Here is an 18,402-nt window from a genome sequence, read left to right on the forward strand (position 1 = left end):
CCCCAAGGCCACTCCGCTGGACACGCCACTGTAAACGAGTAACGTATGAAGCACTGATCCCTATATAAAGTGCATTACAGTAATCCAGCCGAGTGCTAACAAAGGCGTGGATAACTGTCTCAAAGTGCTGCTGTGAAATAAATGTCTTTATTTTATCAGCTGCCTGAGCTGAAAGAAGCTTGATTTTACCACTGCCTTAATCTGGCTGACAAGCTTCAGGTCAGAGTTCACTTTGACCTCCATGTTTGTCACAGCTGGTTTAACGTACTGTGTCAAGGTATCTAAATACACATTGGGGGTCTCAGTAGGGCTGCCAAGAGATTTGAACCCTGGTGGAGGAGACCTTCTCAATAAAAAAGTGTTTAAAAAAACGTTTACAGGCTGCAGTCAGTATGTGGTGCACTAAGAACAGAGTTAATGGTTTTAAATAAAACATGCAGGTTGCGACAGTTTGATGAAATAATGTCAGATAAGTGTTGTCTTTTGGTATCTTTTACAGTTTTTTGATATTGATGCCAACAGTCCTTTAGCATCTGGAATGACACTTGTAGCTTGTTTCCATTCACGCTCAGCTCGACAGCACTTGCACTGACAGCCTTCAGCCAGGGGTCAGATTTAGTTTTAGGCTGCCTGGTTCTTAACGGAGCCACAGTGTCCAAAGCAATCTGGTAGGTGGAATAAAACCATGAGCTCAGTTCCTCAGTCTGGCTGCACAAAAGCTCCGGGATTTTACAGTTCTGGTTAAAAACTGTTAAAAACTGCTCAGCAGTGGACGGGTCAAAAATACGACAGCGGCGAGCAGCAGCGCGGTTTAACTGAGGTACGGGCAAGAGGAACTTGAAGCATCACAGGACTGTGGTCAGAAAACACAGCATCACAAATCTCTACGTTAAAAACAGAAACAAACAGAAGAACCATGAGATAAAACAAGATCAAGTGTGTGTCCATGTTCATGTATGGGACTGACTGAATAGCACAAAGTTAGAATGCTTAGTCTGTTTTTTAGGCTATTTCACAATATGAAAATAAATAACTTATTAAAACAGATCATATACACATCCAATAACTAAGTGAAAATGATTGTTTTTGTTTTTTTATTTGCTAATAAAAGTGTCAGTGCAGTTTTTGTCCTCGTGCATTAGTTTTGATTTAGTTATCAAGTAAAATTTAATAGTAATTTTTTTACTTTGATTTTTGGGATGTAGGATGATCATTTTCATTTCTGTCTAACGCTGTGACATCTTCTTGTTCCAGCATGATTTCTTTCTCATTGACATTTGATGGGTTTTCAAGGTGTTCCATTAACATTACATCTTATTTATTTTAATTTTATATGTGCGTGACTTGGAGCATGAACCAGAAATATGCAAGCCTCGTGGAGGTTTTTTGTCTCTAAATGATCAAAATTAAAAATCTCAGTATCATCGGGACCTCATCCATCTAGTCGAGGAGCTGACCGCGGTCTAGACTACACTAAGCAGCAGCAGTGTACTCCTAGTATGTACAATGCATCACTATGAGACATAAATGCACACTTAGTGTGATGTATTCTTAACAACTTTGAATGATGGGGTATGAAGTGAGAGGCATTTAATGAACTGGAAGTGCTTCTCTGAGCCCTCACACACCCAAGACAGATTAGGAAGAGAGGGGAACCACCTTGCTGCATGAGTAGCTACGCGGTCAGGTTGACTTCCACATGGTTTGCTGGGGACGCTGCCATGTAGCCAGCCTGGCCTCAAATCCAAGACCCTGAAATGAGGAGAAACTCCAAGGTGTGAAATTGCATGTGTAAAAAATTGTAGGTTTAAGATAGCTTTTAAAAGTCCTGTGATAAACACCTGGATGAGCTTGATAATATCCCGAGGTCCAAGCACCTCTGGGTCAAACTCAACCTGAGCTTTGTTGGTTGCCAGTGTGACCGAAGCCATGAGGATCCCTCTGGTTAAGTTGAGCTTGGACTCGATGTTGTGGACACATGATGCGCACGTCATGCCTGTTATCTGCATGTGAAATACATGTGATGTGGAATTTGCACAAAATTCTGCATTATATGGTGTCCCGCAGACTTACAGTGAGGTCCAGCTTTCCATGTGCTACTGCATTATCCTCAATCACTTTGGCACCAAAGCCCAAGTCTTTGATGAGCTCAGTCACTGCAGTAGCATCCAGGACATGTGAATCATACTTCACCTCTGCCTTACCGGCCATTAGCGACACCAACACTGAGAAGATTCCTGGTTAACAAACACAGTACACTTTATCAACAATCTTCATCTCAGTTCAAATGCCTCATCCCTGGAAGTCGCTCACCTCTGTGTTTGAGCAGGTTCCTCTCGATGTTGGACACACAGGAGGCACAGGTCATCCCCGTAACGCAGATGAAGCATTTCTGTGCTTTTATCTCAGGCGAACTTGCAGATGGTGCCTGTGAACCCGTCCCATTGCTGACTACAGGCCTGTTTGTCGACATGTCAGAAAGTCCAAAGCTTACAGGCTGGGACTTTTCATGACTCTGAACACTCTTTATAGGTTCTGAAAGGACAAAAAAATATGGAGGCGCCATATAAGTTTGTAGCTCTACAGATTTATGAGGCTCAACTTAGAATCTTCAATCACCATAGTCCAACTAGAAATTTTAAAAACTCATCCTATTCTCTTCCTGAAGGGAGGGAGGATATAATCTCTTTCATTCATTTTTTTTGTCTGTTTGTTAGCAGTGTGGCAACCAGAGTTTTCGAATTTTGTGTGATGGTAGATAGCAATAACCAATAGATACCAATAACAGCTCAAGGTGATTAAATTTTCAAGAAAATCGGTCAAAGTCAAGGTCATACCAGATGTGAAAGTTAGTAAAATCTTTATATCACCCATAATTTTTCAGATTTCACAGCAATATACTAGGCCCTGTGGGACATGAGTACCTAGGTTGGCTAAGTATTTAACATTGACATTTATTGTTTAAGGTCAAAGTTGACCTTGGAAAAAACACTTCAAGGAATAATATCAAGTAATATATCCTGTGAAAAGGCCTGGAGAGGCATCACAGTGACGCCATAAAGTTTTGCAAAATCACGCATGCATGAATATATCTTAAAATGTCAAACTTTCACAACTTATAGAAGACAAGGGTAAAGATATAAAACTTTAGTATGTAATGCTTCAAGGTCAACGGTCAGGTTCACACAAATTAGGAAAAAGCCTTATTTTCCATGGGTCATCTCCAAACTTTAAAGCAATAGGAACATAAGTTACTTGTTTGCTTGAACTCTTTAAAACATTGTATGCCTTCACAGTGAAACAAATGGATTAATGGATTGGATAACATGGTAGGAACTAACAACTCGGTCGTCAGAGAACATCTGCAGGTGGCATGATTCCCTGTTGTACTGGAAATATAAGGCGCACAAAGTAAACAGGAATGATTTTTGATTGTTTAATTCTCATATAGCTTCAAAGCACAGAATTGGAAACGAGCATGAATGGCATTTCTAAAGCAAGCTGGATTTATTTTATTTTTTTTACTTTAAGTCCACAATCTTCTCCCACACCTTCTGCTAAACAGATAATGCAGAAGAGAAAATAACCAAGCATTTGCTTAGTTTGAGAAATTTGGATAGACTTTTTTACAGCTCACTGGCATATGATATACAACCACATGATATATAACTTCTATCCCAATAAGAGGCCAATAGAGGCCAATAAAACCTGACACTGAGAGCTGAGCAAGATAAAGAGAAATTAAAGAATTTGTTCATAATCTGCCTGCATTAATCCCTCATCTTGGCAGGCTGTTTCTGCAATTAAAGCCCTGGTAAGGATAAGGGCTCTCAGAGTTTCACTGAGGAGTACAGTTGTCTGGTTCCCAGAGTAACCGTTGAGTTTCTGGTTTACTCTAAACAACATACCTCTTCTAAGAAACCCTTTAGATAGCATGTACACGATTTTACGGTTAATGGCAGACATTTCCTAAATGAAAGCAAACCCCTCCAAGGACATCAAACAATGAGTGCTTTTATACCTCGGGTGTAAAAACTAGTTCAAAGATACTTGAGTTCCCAACTCACTCCTTGCCTGACAGAAATACCAGATGAAGAGATGAGGTGCCACTGAGGCATGAGAGTTGTTTTTCATGTTCATCCCATTGGTCTGTGTATGCCTTTAATAATAATAATAATTATAATTATTATTATTATTATTATTATTATTATTATATTGCATAAAATGTAGACTTTACTTTTTTACTTTTTACCTCTTGTTTCTGTCTTGCCCTGACACCTGAGATCAGCCAATACAGCAGTGGGCCATAACAAATTAAAAATTGGTCAGATGATCCAGCTGTGCTACTGTTCTTGCATCTCTGGTGAGAGGCACTGAGACCAGATGAGAGGATTTGGGGAAATGATGTACAAACTCAGAAATGGAAAGATAGGGATAGGGAAAAAATGCACCAACCTGTGCCAAATTCTACCCAAAATAAATTAAAATGCACAACTTCTTGTCCAAACCTGATCAGCTGGAGTCAAGCTAACACCTGCTACCATGTGAACTAATGGGTAAGGTATCTAATTCCTGAGTGTTTGTGTCCCTTTATGTTGGAGAAGTTTTGGGATCTTTAGGTTGTGATCTGGACCAAGTGCTGCGGAGCTCAAGTAAGATGTTAAAGAAAAACAGGATGGCAAAAACAAATGCTAACTGTTCCCTGGATGTTCAGTCAGTTGTCACCCTCACTATTTATTAAGATTTGACACACTGAAAAAGAAAACTGAAATAATCCTAAAATAATATATTTTTTAAAAGCTTCATTAAGCAAACATTTATTTTTGTTACCTACCTTTAAGTGAGGCGTCAAAGCCCATGTCCTCAATAGCTGCCCTGAGCTGCTCTGGCTCTGTCAAATAGGGATCAAAGGTTATTGTTCCCTTTTCCGCCTCCAGGGACACCGCTATGAACCGCACTCCAGTCATCTGAGAGATCCTCCCTTCTATTGTCTGCACACAAGAGCTGCAAGTCATCCCTCCAATCAAAATGGTTACAGTCTGGGTGGAGGCATCCACCTCCTTTTTCTGCCAGAAACTTAAATCTTCTACTGATGGGTCCTCAGATAACAAAGCAGTATCAAAGCCCATGTCCTCAATTTTGTCTCTCAGCTCTTCATGTGTGACTAGAAGAGGCTGAAAAACAATCAGCGCTGCTTTGTCCTGAAGAGACACCTGAATATGTGAAACCCCCTGCAGCTCTCCGATCTGTCCCTGAATGGACTGCACACAGGACTGGCAGTGCATACCATCCACCCTGATCTGCACCACAGACTCCACGCTGTATCCCAAGGTCTGTAGTTCCAGGGCAATCTCTTTGGTTGGAATAACTGAAGCATCATAGTCCACCTTGGCCAAACTGTTGGGTACAGACCATGTGACAGTAGAGCTGGGCGATAGAACGATAACGATATGTATCGCGATATAACTTTTACTCGATAGAGAAATTAAGCTATCGTGATAGACCTCGCCGCTCTTGTCCTCTTAAAAAAAAAAAAAAAAAAAAAAAGGTCAGCCGATCCAAATTCAGTAGCGCAGAGCTGAACCAATCACAGCCGCATCGTCACGTCGCGTGACTTGCTACGTACAGCACAAGTGCCAAGCCGCACGTGTGTTTGTTTGGGAAGCAGCCAGCGGGTAATGGAGCCAGCGCATAATGGAGGAAATGAGTGTGCCGACTAGAAAAATCAACCGAGCGTGACCGAAGAGAAAACAGATGATGGTTCCAATGCCGGAGAGATTGTCGAACGGAAGAGCCAAAGAAGTTCCGTAGTGTGAAGGTATTTCGGCTATTTCAAGTCTGACAAAAAACAGAGTAGCGTGCACTGTAAATTGTGCTGAAAGCAAGTCTGGAAATACAATAAACTAGTGCATGCGTCACACTGTGCGCCACGTTATTGTTTCGGTGAAATGAATTTCTACAATACTGTTACTGTTAATTCTACTCTCTGCAGTGTTTAAATGCTTACATATACACACAGTTACTGTCCCTCCACACATACGACTCGGTTCTGCTTCTATGCCCCAGCTTTGTTTACTTTTTCCCACCGAGGCTTCTAGACTTCTGATTGGCCAACATTTCTGCACGGTTAGGAATCTAGCGCCACCTGCTGCTTTGGCATGTTCATAGCAGCGTTTTCCTTCATTTCTGCCTTTATGTGTGGACGGGATTATTTTTTAAAACGAAAACGGAAAATCTCAGTTTTCAAAAATACCCGTGTACGCGTGGACGTAGCCTCAGTCTCTGACTGGAAGCGCTAATTCGTCATTCGGCTTTTGTCAGACTAAAGTAACTGTTAAAACTGTTTGAAAAGCTAAGCTATACAACAAGGAGAGATTGAGAATTTCCTTTTAGTTCTCAGTTTATTTGATATTGACAAAAGTTAGTCAGTTTTGTCTGTTCTTCTGTAAAACAAACTAAGATTTATTTTTAGAATTTATATTTTGTTTCTAAGTGGAATTGACAATTTAGTCTGTTTCGTTTGTTCTATTTTGAAACTTAAACGCTTTAGCGGCTGCCTTTTGTGTAGTTTGCAATATTTGCCTTTATTTATCTGAAAAAGTCTCATGTTCCTTAAGTACATCTACCCTGTTGAACTTATTATGGGAAATAAATATTTAAAAACAAGCTGCTGATTATTTCCCATTTTACTTGTGAGCAACGGCACATTTAAATCTTACAAATATAGTTATTTGGCTTATATCGTGATAGATATCGTTATCGCCTGAAATGAAAAAAACATATCGTGATATGAAAAAATCTCATATCGCCCAGCTCTATGTGACAGCAATTATTCCATTCAGGCTGCAGATTCTGGTTTGGATGATGTGGACCTCATGCTCAGAGGTGATCCGCTGAAGTTTAAAAGATGCTCTTGAGGCAGCTTTAGGTGGAGGGCAGAGCTCAGTTTGGCTCCCATACTCGTAGGCCAGGTTTTCAAAGCCTTGTTTCTCAATGTCATGGTCATTCTCCTGGAAGGACAACAGAAGAGCATATCAATTCAGCATTTTTTTTATTTTTGGAAATGTAGGGAAAATAATTATTACAATTTATCTTAAAATTACAATATCTTAGGTCATATTTTAAGAATAAAGGCCGTCTTTACAGAATGCTATTATTAAGATATGTAGTAAGACAGAAGGATAAGATCCAGAAACCGTAGTGTAAGGTAATTCTACCAGGCTTCTGCTATTTGACGTCTGTGAGCATCAGAACTGGAACATCACAGCAACTCTGACCTAAATTATTCAGATGACACAAAGCTCTACATATAAGCGTCACCACACATTTAAAAGCCCCTAAAAAGTGCTTTGCACATATCAGTTATGTATATACATATATATATATATATATATATATACATATATATATATATATATATATATATATATATATATTTATTAGGGGTGCAACGATACACAAAATTCACGGTTCGGTTCGGTTCGATACTTTGGTGTCACGGTTCGATATTTTTTCGATACAAAAAAAATGTTCGTGCATTTTTAATTTGTCATTTATTAAAATTATAAATATATATTTTAACTCAAAAGTACAGTTTTTAAATTTAACCCTAACCCTTGTGCGTGTTTTTTATTTTGACAGCGAATGCGCACCTGCGGACCACTTATGTGCAGCCCTGGTTATTTAGCTCGTCATATTGCAGCCACAGAAATTATTTTGTCCATGAAACCATAAAGCTGCACTTTCTTTTTGCCTTATAGTCTGATTTGTCATAACTTCTCCGTTTTGTGGTAAGCTTTTCTTTGGCTGTCACTTCTTCACCCTGACCTGTCTTGTTTGGCTCAGCAGAACTGAAATGCTTTTACACACTCACTCACATAAGCTCAGCGATTCTCTGCGCGATCAACCTCTCACATGTTTAAGCTTGCTGCGGGAGATTTCACTTGTCATGTTTGCATAGTAAGCTAACGATTAATAAGACGATGTCAGAGGAATTGGTGCACAAATTATCATCACTCACAGATCAGTGCTGTCGCTCTCTATACACAGTTCGCACGATTGCAAAGTGAAAGCAAAAAAACAAGCGCAAATTCAAACGCGATTTCAATATGTCACATATTGACAGTGGCTCACCGATGCCAATGACATAATTACCCAGCTACATTTCTGAAAGAATGCAAAAGCATTGACATATATTTTTCCTACAATAGCCCGACGGGCAGGGAAGAGAAAGATTTTGGTAGCCCGACTGAAAAAAATCGCTAGCCCCAGGATGTCAGGCTAGCGATATTGCAAGCCCTGTATCTGATTGAGGAATCACTCATCTTTGGAAAAGAGAGTTTATTACAGAGAAATGTCTCTTTCCAAAATAAAAGCTATACTATCCGCTTCTTCTGGGCTATATTCTCAGCAGCATAAGGAGAATCATGTGCTAACAGCTGTCTAAATGACTCGGCTAAAGTTAGTAGCATGCTTGTTGTTTTTGTCTTTGCACTAGGATGATGTCGGCGTAAATGTGCAGTCATATTCGTTGTGTTCCCACTAGTGCTTTCAGGTTAATCTCGTTGAAATGACCTTAACACCACAACACGGCAAATCTCCGTTAACGAGCTACCGCCGATCGCCCCGTGCATGGGGCTAGACGGCCAACACGTTAACGAGCTAACTGCGCTAACACACTAGTTCCCACCCATGTAATTGAGCATTGCATGGCACATCCAACATACTGTTTTACTTTAGTCCATGACTCGCTTACCTTCAGGGTCATACGTCACATGAAAACCAAAATAATTCCAAACGCCAGATCTGAATGAGGGTGGGGGAGGTGCCCTGCGCTCTTCCTTCTGACTATGCTGTCTGTGTGGAGCACTCAGTGGATCTGCGCTCGACAGTGCAGCCTAGGCGGAGTAGTCGAACGCAGATTCACTGAGCGCTCAACACAGACAGCATCGTCAGAAGGAAAGTTGATAAAATAAATTACAAATGTTGTATTGTTCGATACATATGCGTACCGAACCGAAAGCACTGTATCGAACGGTTCAATATCGATACGAATATCGTTGCACCCCTAATATATATATATATATATATATATATATATATATATATATATATATATATATATATATATATATATATATATATCCATCCATCCATCCATGGACCACTTCTACTTTTAATGCTACTGCAAATAACCACAAACCCACAATCCCTGGCTTACTTTGTCCATTAGATCACTGGGGCCACACATTAAGCCACATTGCTGGGCATTGTTCAGTACACAGCTTATACATTGCAGAATGTGGGGAAATACCAACTGTTTTCCAACTGTCATGAGATTCTTGTTGGAACTTGTCTTGTTGTTCTTTCTTGGGATATAGATTTTCTCAGATAAAGTGAACTCATCAAGTATTTAATAAGTATTAACCACATTATATTAAGCTGCATTTTGCATTTGGTTTGTTGACATGCCACATTTATGTTAAATTCCTTGGTGCTTCATGTTGCATATTCATGTTGCTGTTGTGACTGTATTAGTGGCTCAAGAACAAAGACTTCACAAGACCTCAAATACACTTGTAAGTATGACAACCCTGTTTCTGCTAGTCTTTTAAGTCCTCAGCTGAGAAACAACATGAATTTTTACTTAGCTTTACAGTTCCTAAAGCCAGCCACTGTTTAATCCAATGAAAAGCCCCTGTCTGACCCCAGTAAGCTAACAGAAATTATTTACAGGGTAAGACCCTAAAAGCAAAGTTTTATTTATATGAGTTTGACTAAAAGCCTTGGACCCTGACCTGGTGTATTTTGTACTTTTTTAACTACAATCTTAACATTGTAGTGAAAACCAACAACCACAGAATTAATTTGTAGTCCTATTGTTAGTCACGTTGTGCATTCAGATTGTGGCCATGTCAGAAAAGAGTCAACAACTTTCCAAAAGCAAATATGTGAGTCAATGTTTAATCCTGGGTGAATTGGCTTCTTCTTTACACAGAAAACTGCTTTAAAATACAAGTTTTTGGTACCTCTCAAGTGCAATCTAAGACATTTATGGATTGAAAAATGAGATGCTAGATAGATGGCTCAGACACTACTGGACACTTTAAATCCACTATAAGGCTGTCATGTCAGGAGACCACATGATTGGCCCTTCACCTAAGCCTCCCAGCATGACTCTGCTTAAAGACATCTCATTGAACTGAGGGGAAAAGCCAACCCTTATAAAAAAGAAAATTAAGCAGAGTTGCACTTGCATTAACATCATTTTATCCATTTCATCACAAACACAATGCACAACAATTTCTATTACAACACAACAGATGTCTCTGATTTAGAGAATAATCAGTGGGAATCTGTGCATTGAGTTCAACTTCTATTTTGTGTTAAAGCAAAAGCAAACACTGCAATGTTGACTCATGATCAAAGTGCAACAGCACTGAAATAAATCACACAGGAGAAATTTTACAAATTTCACACCATCTTTTACATTTCCAGTGTTCTCATACCAGTCCATTACTGTATACATGCTGCAAAAAATATACAAGTGCATTTGTATCACAGTCTACTTAAGCTCAATGCAAAGCTCACTGCCTGGTAAATATAGAGAATTTAACTGACTAAACTGACATGTTGTCATCCTTTTCACATGCTACATAACTACTCTTTGTAAATAGGCCTACATACTAACTGCATCATACGGAAGACTATTTGAACGTTGACACTGAGGATTGGAAAATGTTATTCCCATGTTAACCTTGATTCTGTGATATTTAAATGAGAAGTTAATAAACAATAATCAGATGTAAGTACATTCAAGCAGAAATAAGAACCTCCAAGTACCTGTTAAACTGTGTTATTTGTCAAATGACAATTTTTAAAAAATCTTTAATCAAAAATAAATAAATAGGTGATTCTACCCTTTGGGAAAAGGCAAGCATTTTACCCTTATTTAAGTGAATAAGCTTAAATAAACTAACATTCCAAAATGCACAATCTGCTGCCTACCTGCATCATGAGCACCTGCGTCACGCCGTAACTGCATGTTATGTAAATATGTTCTTTCAGGTGTCATGGTCTTATACCAGACTTTTTTTTTTTTGGTTTTTTTTTTAACAGGCACTATTGACTCGGTAGATGTTGCACCAATCAGATCCATCAACTGAGGTAATCTACCTGTTAACATCAGGCTCATGTCATTGATTGGTTTTAGGTTTAATATTAAGGTACGGGGACTGGAAATGTTTGTTAGTGCAGTAATCAAAAGGGCCAGTTTAGTAGAAAGTGATTAATATATTGCAGTTATTAACAAGAATGCAAGAGGAGCATTGGTTTCTTTTTTATTTATTTTTTTTAGTAATTTAATTAATACTTCAGTTTGAAATTCATAAAGCTCATGTCCATCAAACATATAACACCATTACCATTTGAGAAATGAAAAACGCAACATTGTTGCCATTAAGCATGACAAGTATCTAGCTGACAGGATAAAGGTATGTTTATTTATCTACAGTTCTGTTATTTTAATTACTTTTAGTTCCACTAAAAGAGGGGGAGTAGCAGGAGCATGTGTGACGTGCTCAAACACAGCTGGATCAAATGCCTGAATTAGCTCTTCAGCATGGCATCAAGTTTGGCAAAGGCCTGACAACAAGCCATTCATTTGATTCAGGTGTGTCAGAACAAGGATGCGTCTAAAAGCTAAAGAAAAAAAAGAAGTTCTCCAGGACTGGAGCTGGAGTCCCTGTGCTAGGCTCTATGTACACATAAGGAGTCGCCTTTGGTGATCGGGCGCAGTTATCGTACATGACTGACTCACTCGGTGCCTGTACTACAGGGTAACTTGTCTGCGTTTTTGGGGAAAAGGACCTGACTGTCGCCTGTTTTTGGACACAGTTCAGAGAATCGGGCCATCCAAAACACATAGCAGAGGATGGTTTCGATCCATCGACCTCTGGGTTATGGGCCCAGCACACTTCCGCTGCGCCACTCTGCTGGACAGCACCCTAGATGGGACTCGAACCCACAATCCCTGGCTTAGGAGGCCAGTGCCTTATCCATTAGGCCACCGGGGAAGATGAGCGCTTGACTTCCTTTCTTTGGAGGTTGTTTCGGGGTTCGAGTGAGAGCCATGGTTTCAAGCTGGTTTTTAGTTCAAAGATGAAGCTGTATTTATGAACATTTGAGAAACGCTGAGAAAATAAATTACACTCTGGGCAACTCAGTGTCCAGAACTCTGGCCAGCCAACACGCTGTGCTTATTGCTCCACTTTATTTGGGGGCGTTTATGTTGTCTGTTGAGACTTGTGAAAACACATGAAGACCAGAGAGTACCAACGATTTGAATCACTGAATCTAGTTCCACTAAAAGAGGGGGAGTAGCAGGAGCATGTGTGACGTGCTCAAACACAGCTGGATCAAATGCCTGAATTAGCTCTTCAGCATGGCATCAAGTTTGACAAAGGCCTGACAACAAGCCATTCATTTGATTCAGGTGTGTCAGAACAAGGATGCGTCTAAAAGCTAAAGAAAAAAAGTAGTTCTCCAGGACTGGAGCTGGAGTCCCTGTGCTAGGCTCTATGTACACATAAGGAGTTGCCTTTGGTGATCGGGGGCAGTTATCGTACATGACTGACTCATTCGGTGCCTGTACTACAGGGTTACTTGTCTGCATTTTTGGGGAACAGGACCTGAGTGTCGTCTGTTTTTGGACACAGTTCAGAGAATCGGGCCATCCAAAACACATAGCAGAGGATGGTTTCGATCCATCGACCTCTGGGTTATGGGTCAAGCACGCTTCCGCTGCGCCACTCTGCTGGACAGCACCCCAGATGGGACTCGAACCCACAATCCCTGGCTTAGGAGGCCAGTGCCTTATCCATTAGGACACCGGGGCAGATGAGTGCTTGACTTCCTTTCTTTGGAGGTTGTTTCGGGGTTCGAGTGAGAGCCATGGTTTCAAGCTGGTTTTTAGTTCAAAGATGAAGCTGTATTTAAGAACATTTGAGAAACGCTGAGAAAATAAATTACATTCTGGGCAACTCAGTGTCCAGAACTCTGGCCAGCCAACACGCTGTACTTATTGCTCCACTTTATTTGGGGGCGTTTATGTTGTCTGTTGAGACTTGTGAAACCACATGAAGACCAGAGAGTACCAACGATTTGAATCACTGAATCTAGTTCCACTAAAAGAGGGGGAGTAGCAGGAGCATGTGTGACGTGCTCAAACACAGCTGGATCAAATGCCTGAATTAGCTCTTCAGCATGGCATCAAGTTTGGCAAAGGCCTGACAACAAGCCATTCATTTGATTCAGGTGTGTCAGAACAAGGATGCGTCTAAAAGCTAAAGAAAAAAAGAACAGTGCCTCTCCAGGACTGGACTTGGAATCCCTGTGCTAGGCTCTATGTAGACATAAGAAGTGGCCTTTGGTGATCGGGGGCAGTTATGGTACATGACTGACTCACTCGGTGCCTGTACTACAGGGTTACTTGTCTGCATTTTTGGGGGGAACAGGACCTGACTGTCGTCTGTTTTTGGACACAGTTCAGAGAATCGGGCCATCCAAAACACATAGCAGAGGATGGTTTCGATCCATCGACCTCTGGGTTATGGGCCCAGCACGCTTTCGCTGCGCCACTCTGCTGGACAGCACCCTAGATGGGACTCGAACCCACAATCCCTGGCTTAGGAGGCCAGTGCCTTATCCATTAGGACACCGGGGCAGATGAGCGCTTGACTTCCTTTCTTTGGCGGTTGTTTCGGGGTTCGAGTGAGAGCCATGGTTTCAAGCTGGTTTTTAGTTCAAAGATGAAGCTGTATTTAAGAACATTTGAGAAACGCTGAGAAAATAAATTACACTCTGGGCAACTCAGTGTCCAGAACTATGGCCAGCCAACACGCTGTACTTATTGCTCCACTTTATTTGGGGGCGTTTATGTTGTCTGTTGAGACTTGTGAAACCACATGAAGACCAGAGAGTACCAACGATTTGAATCACTGAATCTAGTTCCACTAAAAGAGGGGGAGTAGCAGGAGCATGTGTGACGTGCTCAAACACAGCTGGATCAAATGCCTGAATTAGCTCTTCAGCATGGCATCAAGTTTGACAAAGGCCTGACAACAAGCCATTCATTTGATTCAGGTGTGTCAGAACAAGGATGCGTCTAAAAGCTAAAGAAAAAAAGTAGTTCTCCAGGACTGGAGCTGGAGTCCCTGTGCTAGGCTCTATGTAAACATAAGGAGTTGCCTTTGGTGATCGGGGGCAGTTATGGTACATGACTGACTCATTCGGTGCCTGTACTACAGGGTTACTTGTCTGCATTTTTGGGGAACAGGACCTGAGTGTTGTCTGTTTTTGGACACAGTTCAGAGAATCGGGCCATCCAAAACACATAGCAGAGGATGGTTTCGATCCATCGACCTCTGGGTTATGGGCCCAGCACGCTTCCGCTGCGCCACTCTGCTGGACAGCACCCCAGATGGTACTCGAACCCACAATCCCTGGCTTAGGAGGCCAGTGCCTTATCCATTAGGCCACCGGGGCAGATGAGTGCTTGACTTCCTTTCTTTGGAGGTTGTTTCGGGGTTCGAGTGAGAGCCATGGTTTCAAGCTGGTTTTTAGTTCAAAGATGAAGCTGTATTTAAGAACATTTGAGAAACGCTGAGAAAATAAATTACACTCTGGGCAACTCAGTGTCCAGAACTATGGCCAGCCAACACGCTGTGCTCATTGCTCCACTTTATTTGGGGGCGTTTATGTTGTCTGTTGAGACTTGTGAAAACACATGAAGACCAGAGAGTACCAACGATTTGAATCACTGAATCTAGTTCCACTAAAAGAGGGGGAGTAGCAGGAGCATGTGTGACGTGCTCAAACACAGCTGGATCAAATGCCTGAATTAGCTCTTCAGCATGGCATCAAGTTTGGCAAAGGCCTGACAACAAGCCATTCATTTGATTCAGGTGGTTAACAGGCTTTCAAGATGGCGGCGCACGTAGTTGCAGCAGCTCAGTGTTCTACCGATCGATGCTATGTTTGGATAATTTTGTACGCCTTATGTTTGTTTTTGTGTTCTACCAGCCAAGCGAATAACATCTATAGCCGACATGATCTCCTCAAGATTGGAGTAAGCTACCGCGAGAGCGTGACTAGCAAATTTGTCCGCTTACACAAGATACCGGTGGAAATAGCGAGGAGTCCGGGCTCCCCATGGATTGTTATCCCTTCGGGGTGGAGGCGCAGGCGGCGTCGAGAGAGAAGGAGACGGCGAGGCTGCAGGGCCGGCACGCTAGCCAGGCTACGGAGGCAGCCACTCAAACCACCGCTCCCCAGCCTATTCATCACAAATGCCAGATCCCTCGCGAACAAGTTGGACGAATTGAGATTGCAAATAGCAGCAAATAACTTCATCAAAGACTCATGCATCCTTCTTATCACTGAATCCTGGCTACATCAATCCATTCCAGACTCTGCTATTGAGCTAGCAGGCTATACCACACAGCGACATGACCGAACCGTGGACTCCGGTAAGCGCAAAGGAGGGGGGCTCTGTATGTATGTGAACAACAGCTGGTGTACCAACACAGTGATAATAGACCGTCACTGTTCACCGGACATTGAATATCTGACTGTTAAATGCAGGCCCATCTACCTACCTAGGGAGTTCACCGTTGTCATAATAACAGCTGTTTACATACCACCAGATGCTAATGCTAACTCTGCGATCGCACTCCTGCATACAAACATCAATAATAAACAGAGCACTTACCCTGACGCTGTACATATCGTAGCAGGGGACTTCAATCACGCAGACTTAAAAAGAGCAATCCCCAAATTCCACCAGCACGTCAAGTGTGCCACTAGGGGTGACAAGATTCTGGACAAAGTTTATTCCAACATCAAAATGGGCTACAGGGCCAGACCTTTGCCACATCTGGGTCAGTCTGACCACTTGTCACTGTTTCTAATCCCTGCATATGCCCCCCTCAAGAAAACTGCTCTTACCATCACAAAGAATATTACCATATGGCCAGAGGGTGCCTCTCAGCAGCTGCAGGACTGTTTTGACAGGACTAACTGGGATATCTTTGAACATCAGGACTTGGAAATGTTCACAGACGGTGTCCTCTGCTATATAAAACACTGCATAGACACTGTTACAGCAGTCAAACGGATCCGGGCTTATCCCAACCAAAAGCCCTGGATGACCCGGGAGGTCAGGCAGCTGCTGAAGGAGAGGAACATTGCGTTCAGGTCTGGCAACAGGGATTACTACACCACAGCCCGATCCAACCTGAAGAGAGGCATCAGAGAGGCAAAGGGGGACTATAGGAGGAGGATCGAGGACCATTTGAAGAGTAATACCAGCCGGCAGGTGTGGCAAGGCATCCAGCACCTAACCAACTATAAGATCAATCTCGGAGCTGCGGACGGTGACCTGGAGCTGGCAGAGGAGCTGAATATCTTCTTTGCCCGCTTTGAGACCAGGGTACCGGAGGTATTGGAGCCACAGCAGCAACACGCCACCCATAGCAGCACCACCCTCACCCTGGAAGAGCACGAGGTGAGGCGCATGCTGCAGGCTGTTAACCCGAGGAAGGCGGCGGGTCCTGATGGTGTGCCAGGTCGAATATTGAGGGATTGTGCAGGACAGCTGGCTGGGATCTTCACCAGGATTTTCAACAAATCCCTCGCACAGGCGACTGTCCCACTCTGCCTGAAGTCCTCCACCATAGTCCCCTTGCCTAAGAAGCCCCACATCACCGGCCTGAATGACTACAGACCGGTGGCACTCACCCCAGTGGTAATGAAATGCTTTGAGAAGCTGGTCCGCAGACACATCACAGCAGCCCTGCCCCGCAGCCTGGATCCACACCAGTTTGCCTACAGAGCAAACCGATCCACGGAAGACGCTGTAGCCACAGCACTCCATGCTGCATTAACTCACCTGGAAGAGCATGGTAGCTATGTGCGGATGCTCTTCGTGGATTACTGCTCAGCTTTTAACACCATCCTTCCACACAAACTGGTGGCCAAGCTACAAGACCTGGGGCTTCCATACAGCACCTGCATGTGGATCAATGGCTTCCTCTCGGGCCGTAGACAGAGAGTCAGAGTTGGCCATCACACATCCTCAGCCCTGAGTCTCAGCACTGGCTCACCCCAGGGCTGTGTGCTCAGTCCACTGCTCTACTCTCTCTACACACACGACTGCACTCCTCGCCACCACAGCAACATCTTTGTGAAATTTGCAGATGACACCAAAGTGGTGGGGCTCATTTCCAAGGGAGACGAGTCTACGTACAGAGACGAGGTGGAGCAGCTGACGTCATGGTGTAAGGCCAATAACCTCCTCCTCAACACTTCAAAAACCAAAGAACTCATAATAGACTTCAGAAGGAAAAAGGCAGAGATCCAACCACTATTCATAAATGGGGACTGTGTAGAAAGGGTGGCAAGCTTCCGCTTCCTGGGAGTCAATATAGAGGAGAACCTTTCCTGGAGTGTGAACACCTCCGAGCTGCTGAAAAAGGCCCAACAGAGACTGTACTTCCTGAGAATTCTCAGGAGGAATAACATCACACAGAGACTGCTGGTGTCCTTCTACAGAGCCACCATTGAGAGTGTTCTAACTTACTGCATATGCATCTGGTACACTAGCTGCACAGGGGCTCAGAGGAAAGCACTCCAAGGGATCATTAACACCGCCCAAAAGATCACTGGCTGCCCTCTCCCCACACTGGAAGTTCTACACAACGCCCACTGTTTTAAAAAGGCCCAAAACATCATAAAAGACACCTCACATCCTGGCCACTCCCTGTTCGAACTGTTGCCCTCAGGCAGACGGTACAGGGCAATCAGAGCAAGGACTAATAGACTCAAACACAGCTGTTATCCAACTGCAATAACACATCTGAATACTACAAAAAAATGTCCATCACGCCACTCTTGTGTTAATCTATGCACGGTCTGAAGCATGTGTGTGGGAATGTATGTGAATGTTTTACTGTTATATCTTATTAGTATTTTAAGTATTCTATCTATTTTATTTATTGAATTTTATTGTTTTATTTATATTTTGATATTGCTAGGGATGATGCAATGATCGGGGACCATTCTTAATTTCGTTGTTCTCATGACAATGACAATAAAGTTTCTGATTCTGATTCTGTGTGTCAGAACAAGGATGCGTCTAAAAGCTAAAGAAAAAAAGAACAGTGCCTCTCCAGGACTGGACTTGGAATCCCTGTGCTAGGCTCTATGTAGACATAAGAAGTGGACTTTGGTGATCGGGGGCAGTTATCGTACATGACTGACTCACTCGGTGCCTGTACTACAGGGTTACTTGTCTGCATTTTTGGGGAACAGGACCTGAGTGTTGTCTGTTTTTGGACACAGTTC

General features: G+C 42.5%; 1 protein-coding gene across 1 annotated transcript; it reads right to left on the bottom strand.

Annotated features, from left to right (window-relative positions):
• Positions 1 to 1,683: 1,683 nt before the first annotated feature.
• LOC309701273 (copper-transporting ATPase 2-like) lies at positions 1,684 to 8,900 on the bottom strand (the record flags this gene model as incomplete). Its single annotated transcript, XM_082525365.1, has 6 exons — positions 8,756 to 8,900; positions 4,835 to 7,010; positions 2,314 to 2,535; positions 2,074 to 2,237; positions 1,842 to 2,003; positions 1,684 to 1,752 (listed from the first exon to the last, which is right to left on the bottom strand). The coding sequence occupies exons 2-6, from the start codon at positions 5,283 to 5,285 to the stop codon at positions 1,684 to 1,686; spliced, it is 1,068 nt and encodes a 355-aa protein (XP_082381491.1). The 5' UTR covers positions 5,286 to 7,010; positions 8,756 to 8,900.
• Between the last annotated feature and the right edge of the window lie 9,502 nt (positions 8,901 to 18,402).

This window comes from Aulonocara stuartgranti (assembly GCF_965226115.1).
Source record: "Aulonocara stuartgranti genome assembly, chromosome: 23".
In the NCBI taxonomy this organism is placed as follows: Eukaryota; Metazoa; Chordata; class Actinopteri; order Cichliformes; family Cichlidae; genus Aulonocara; species Aulonocara stuartgranti.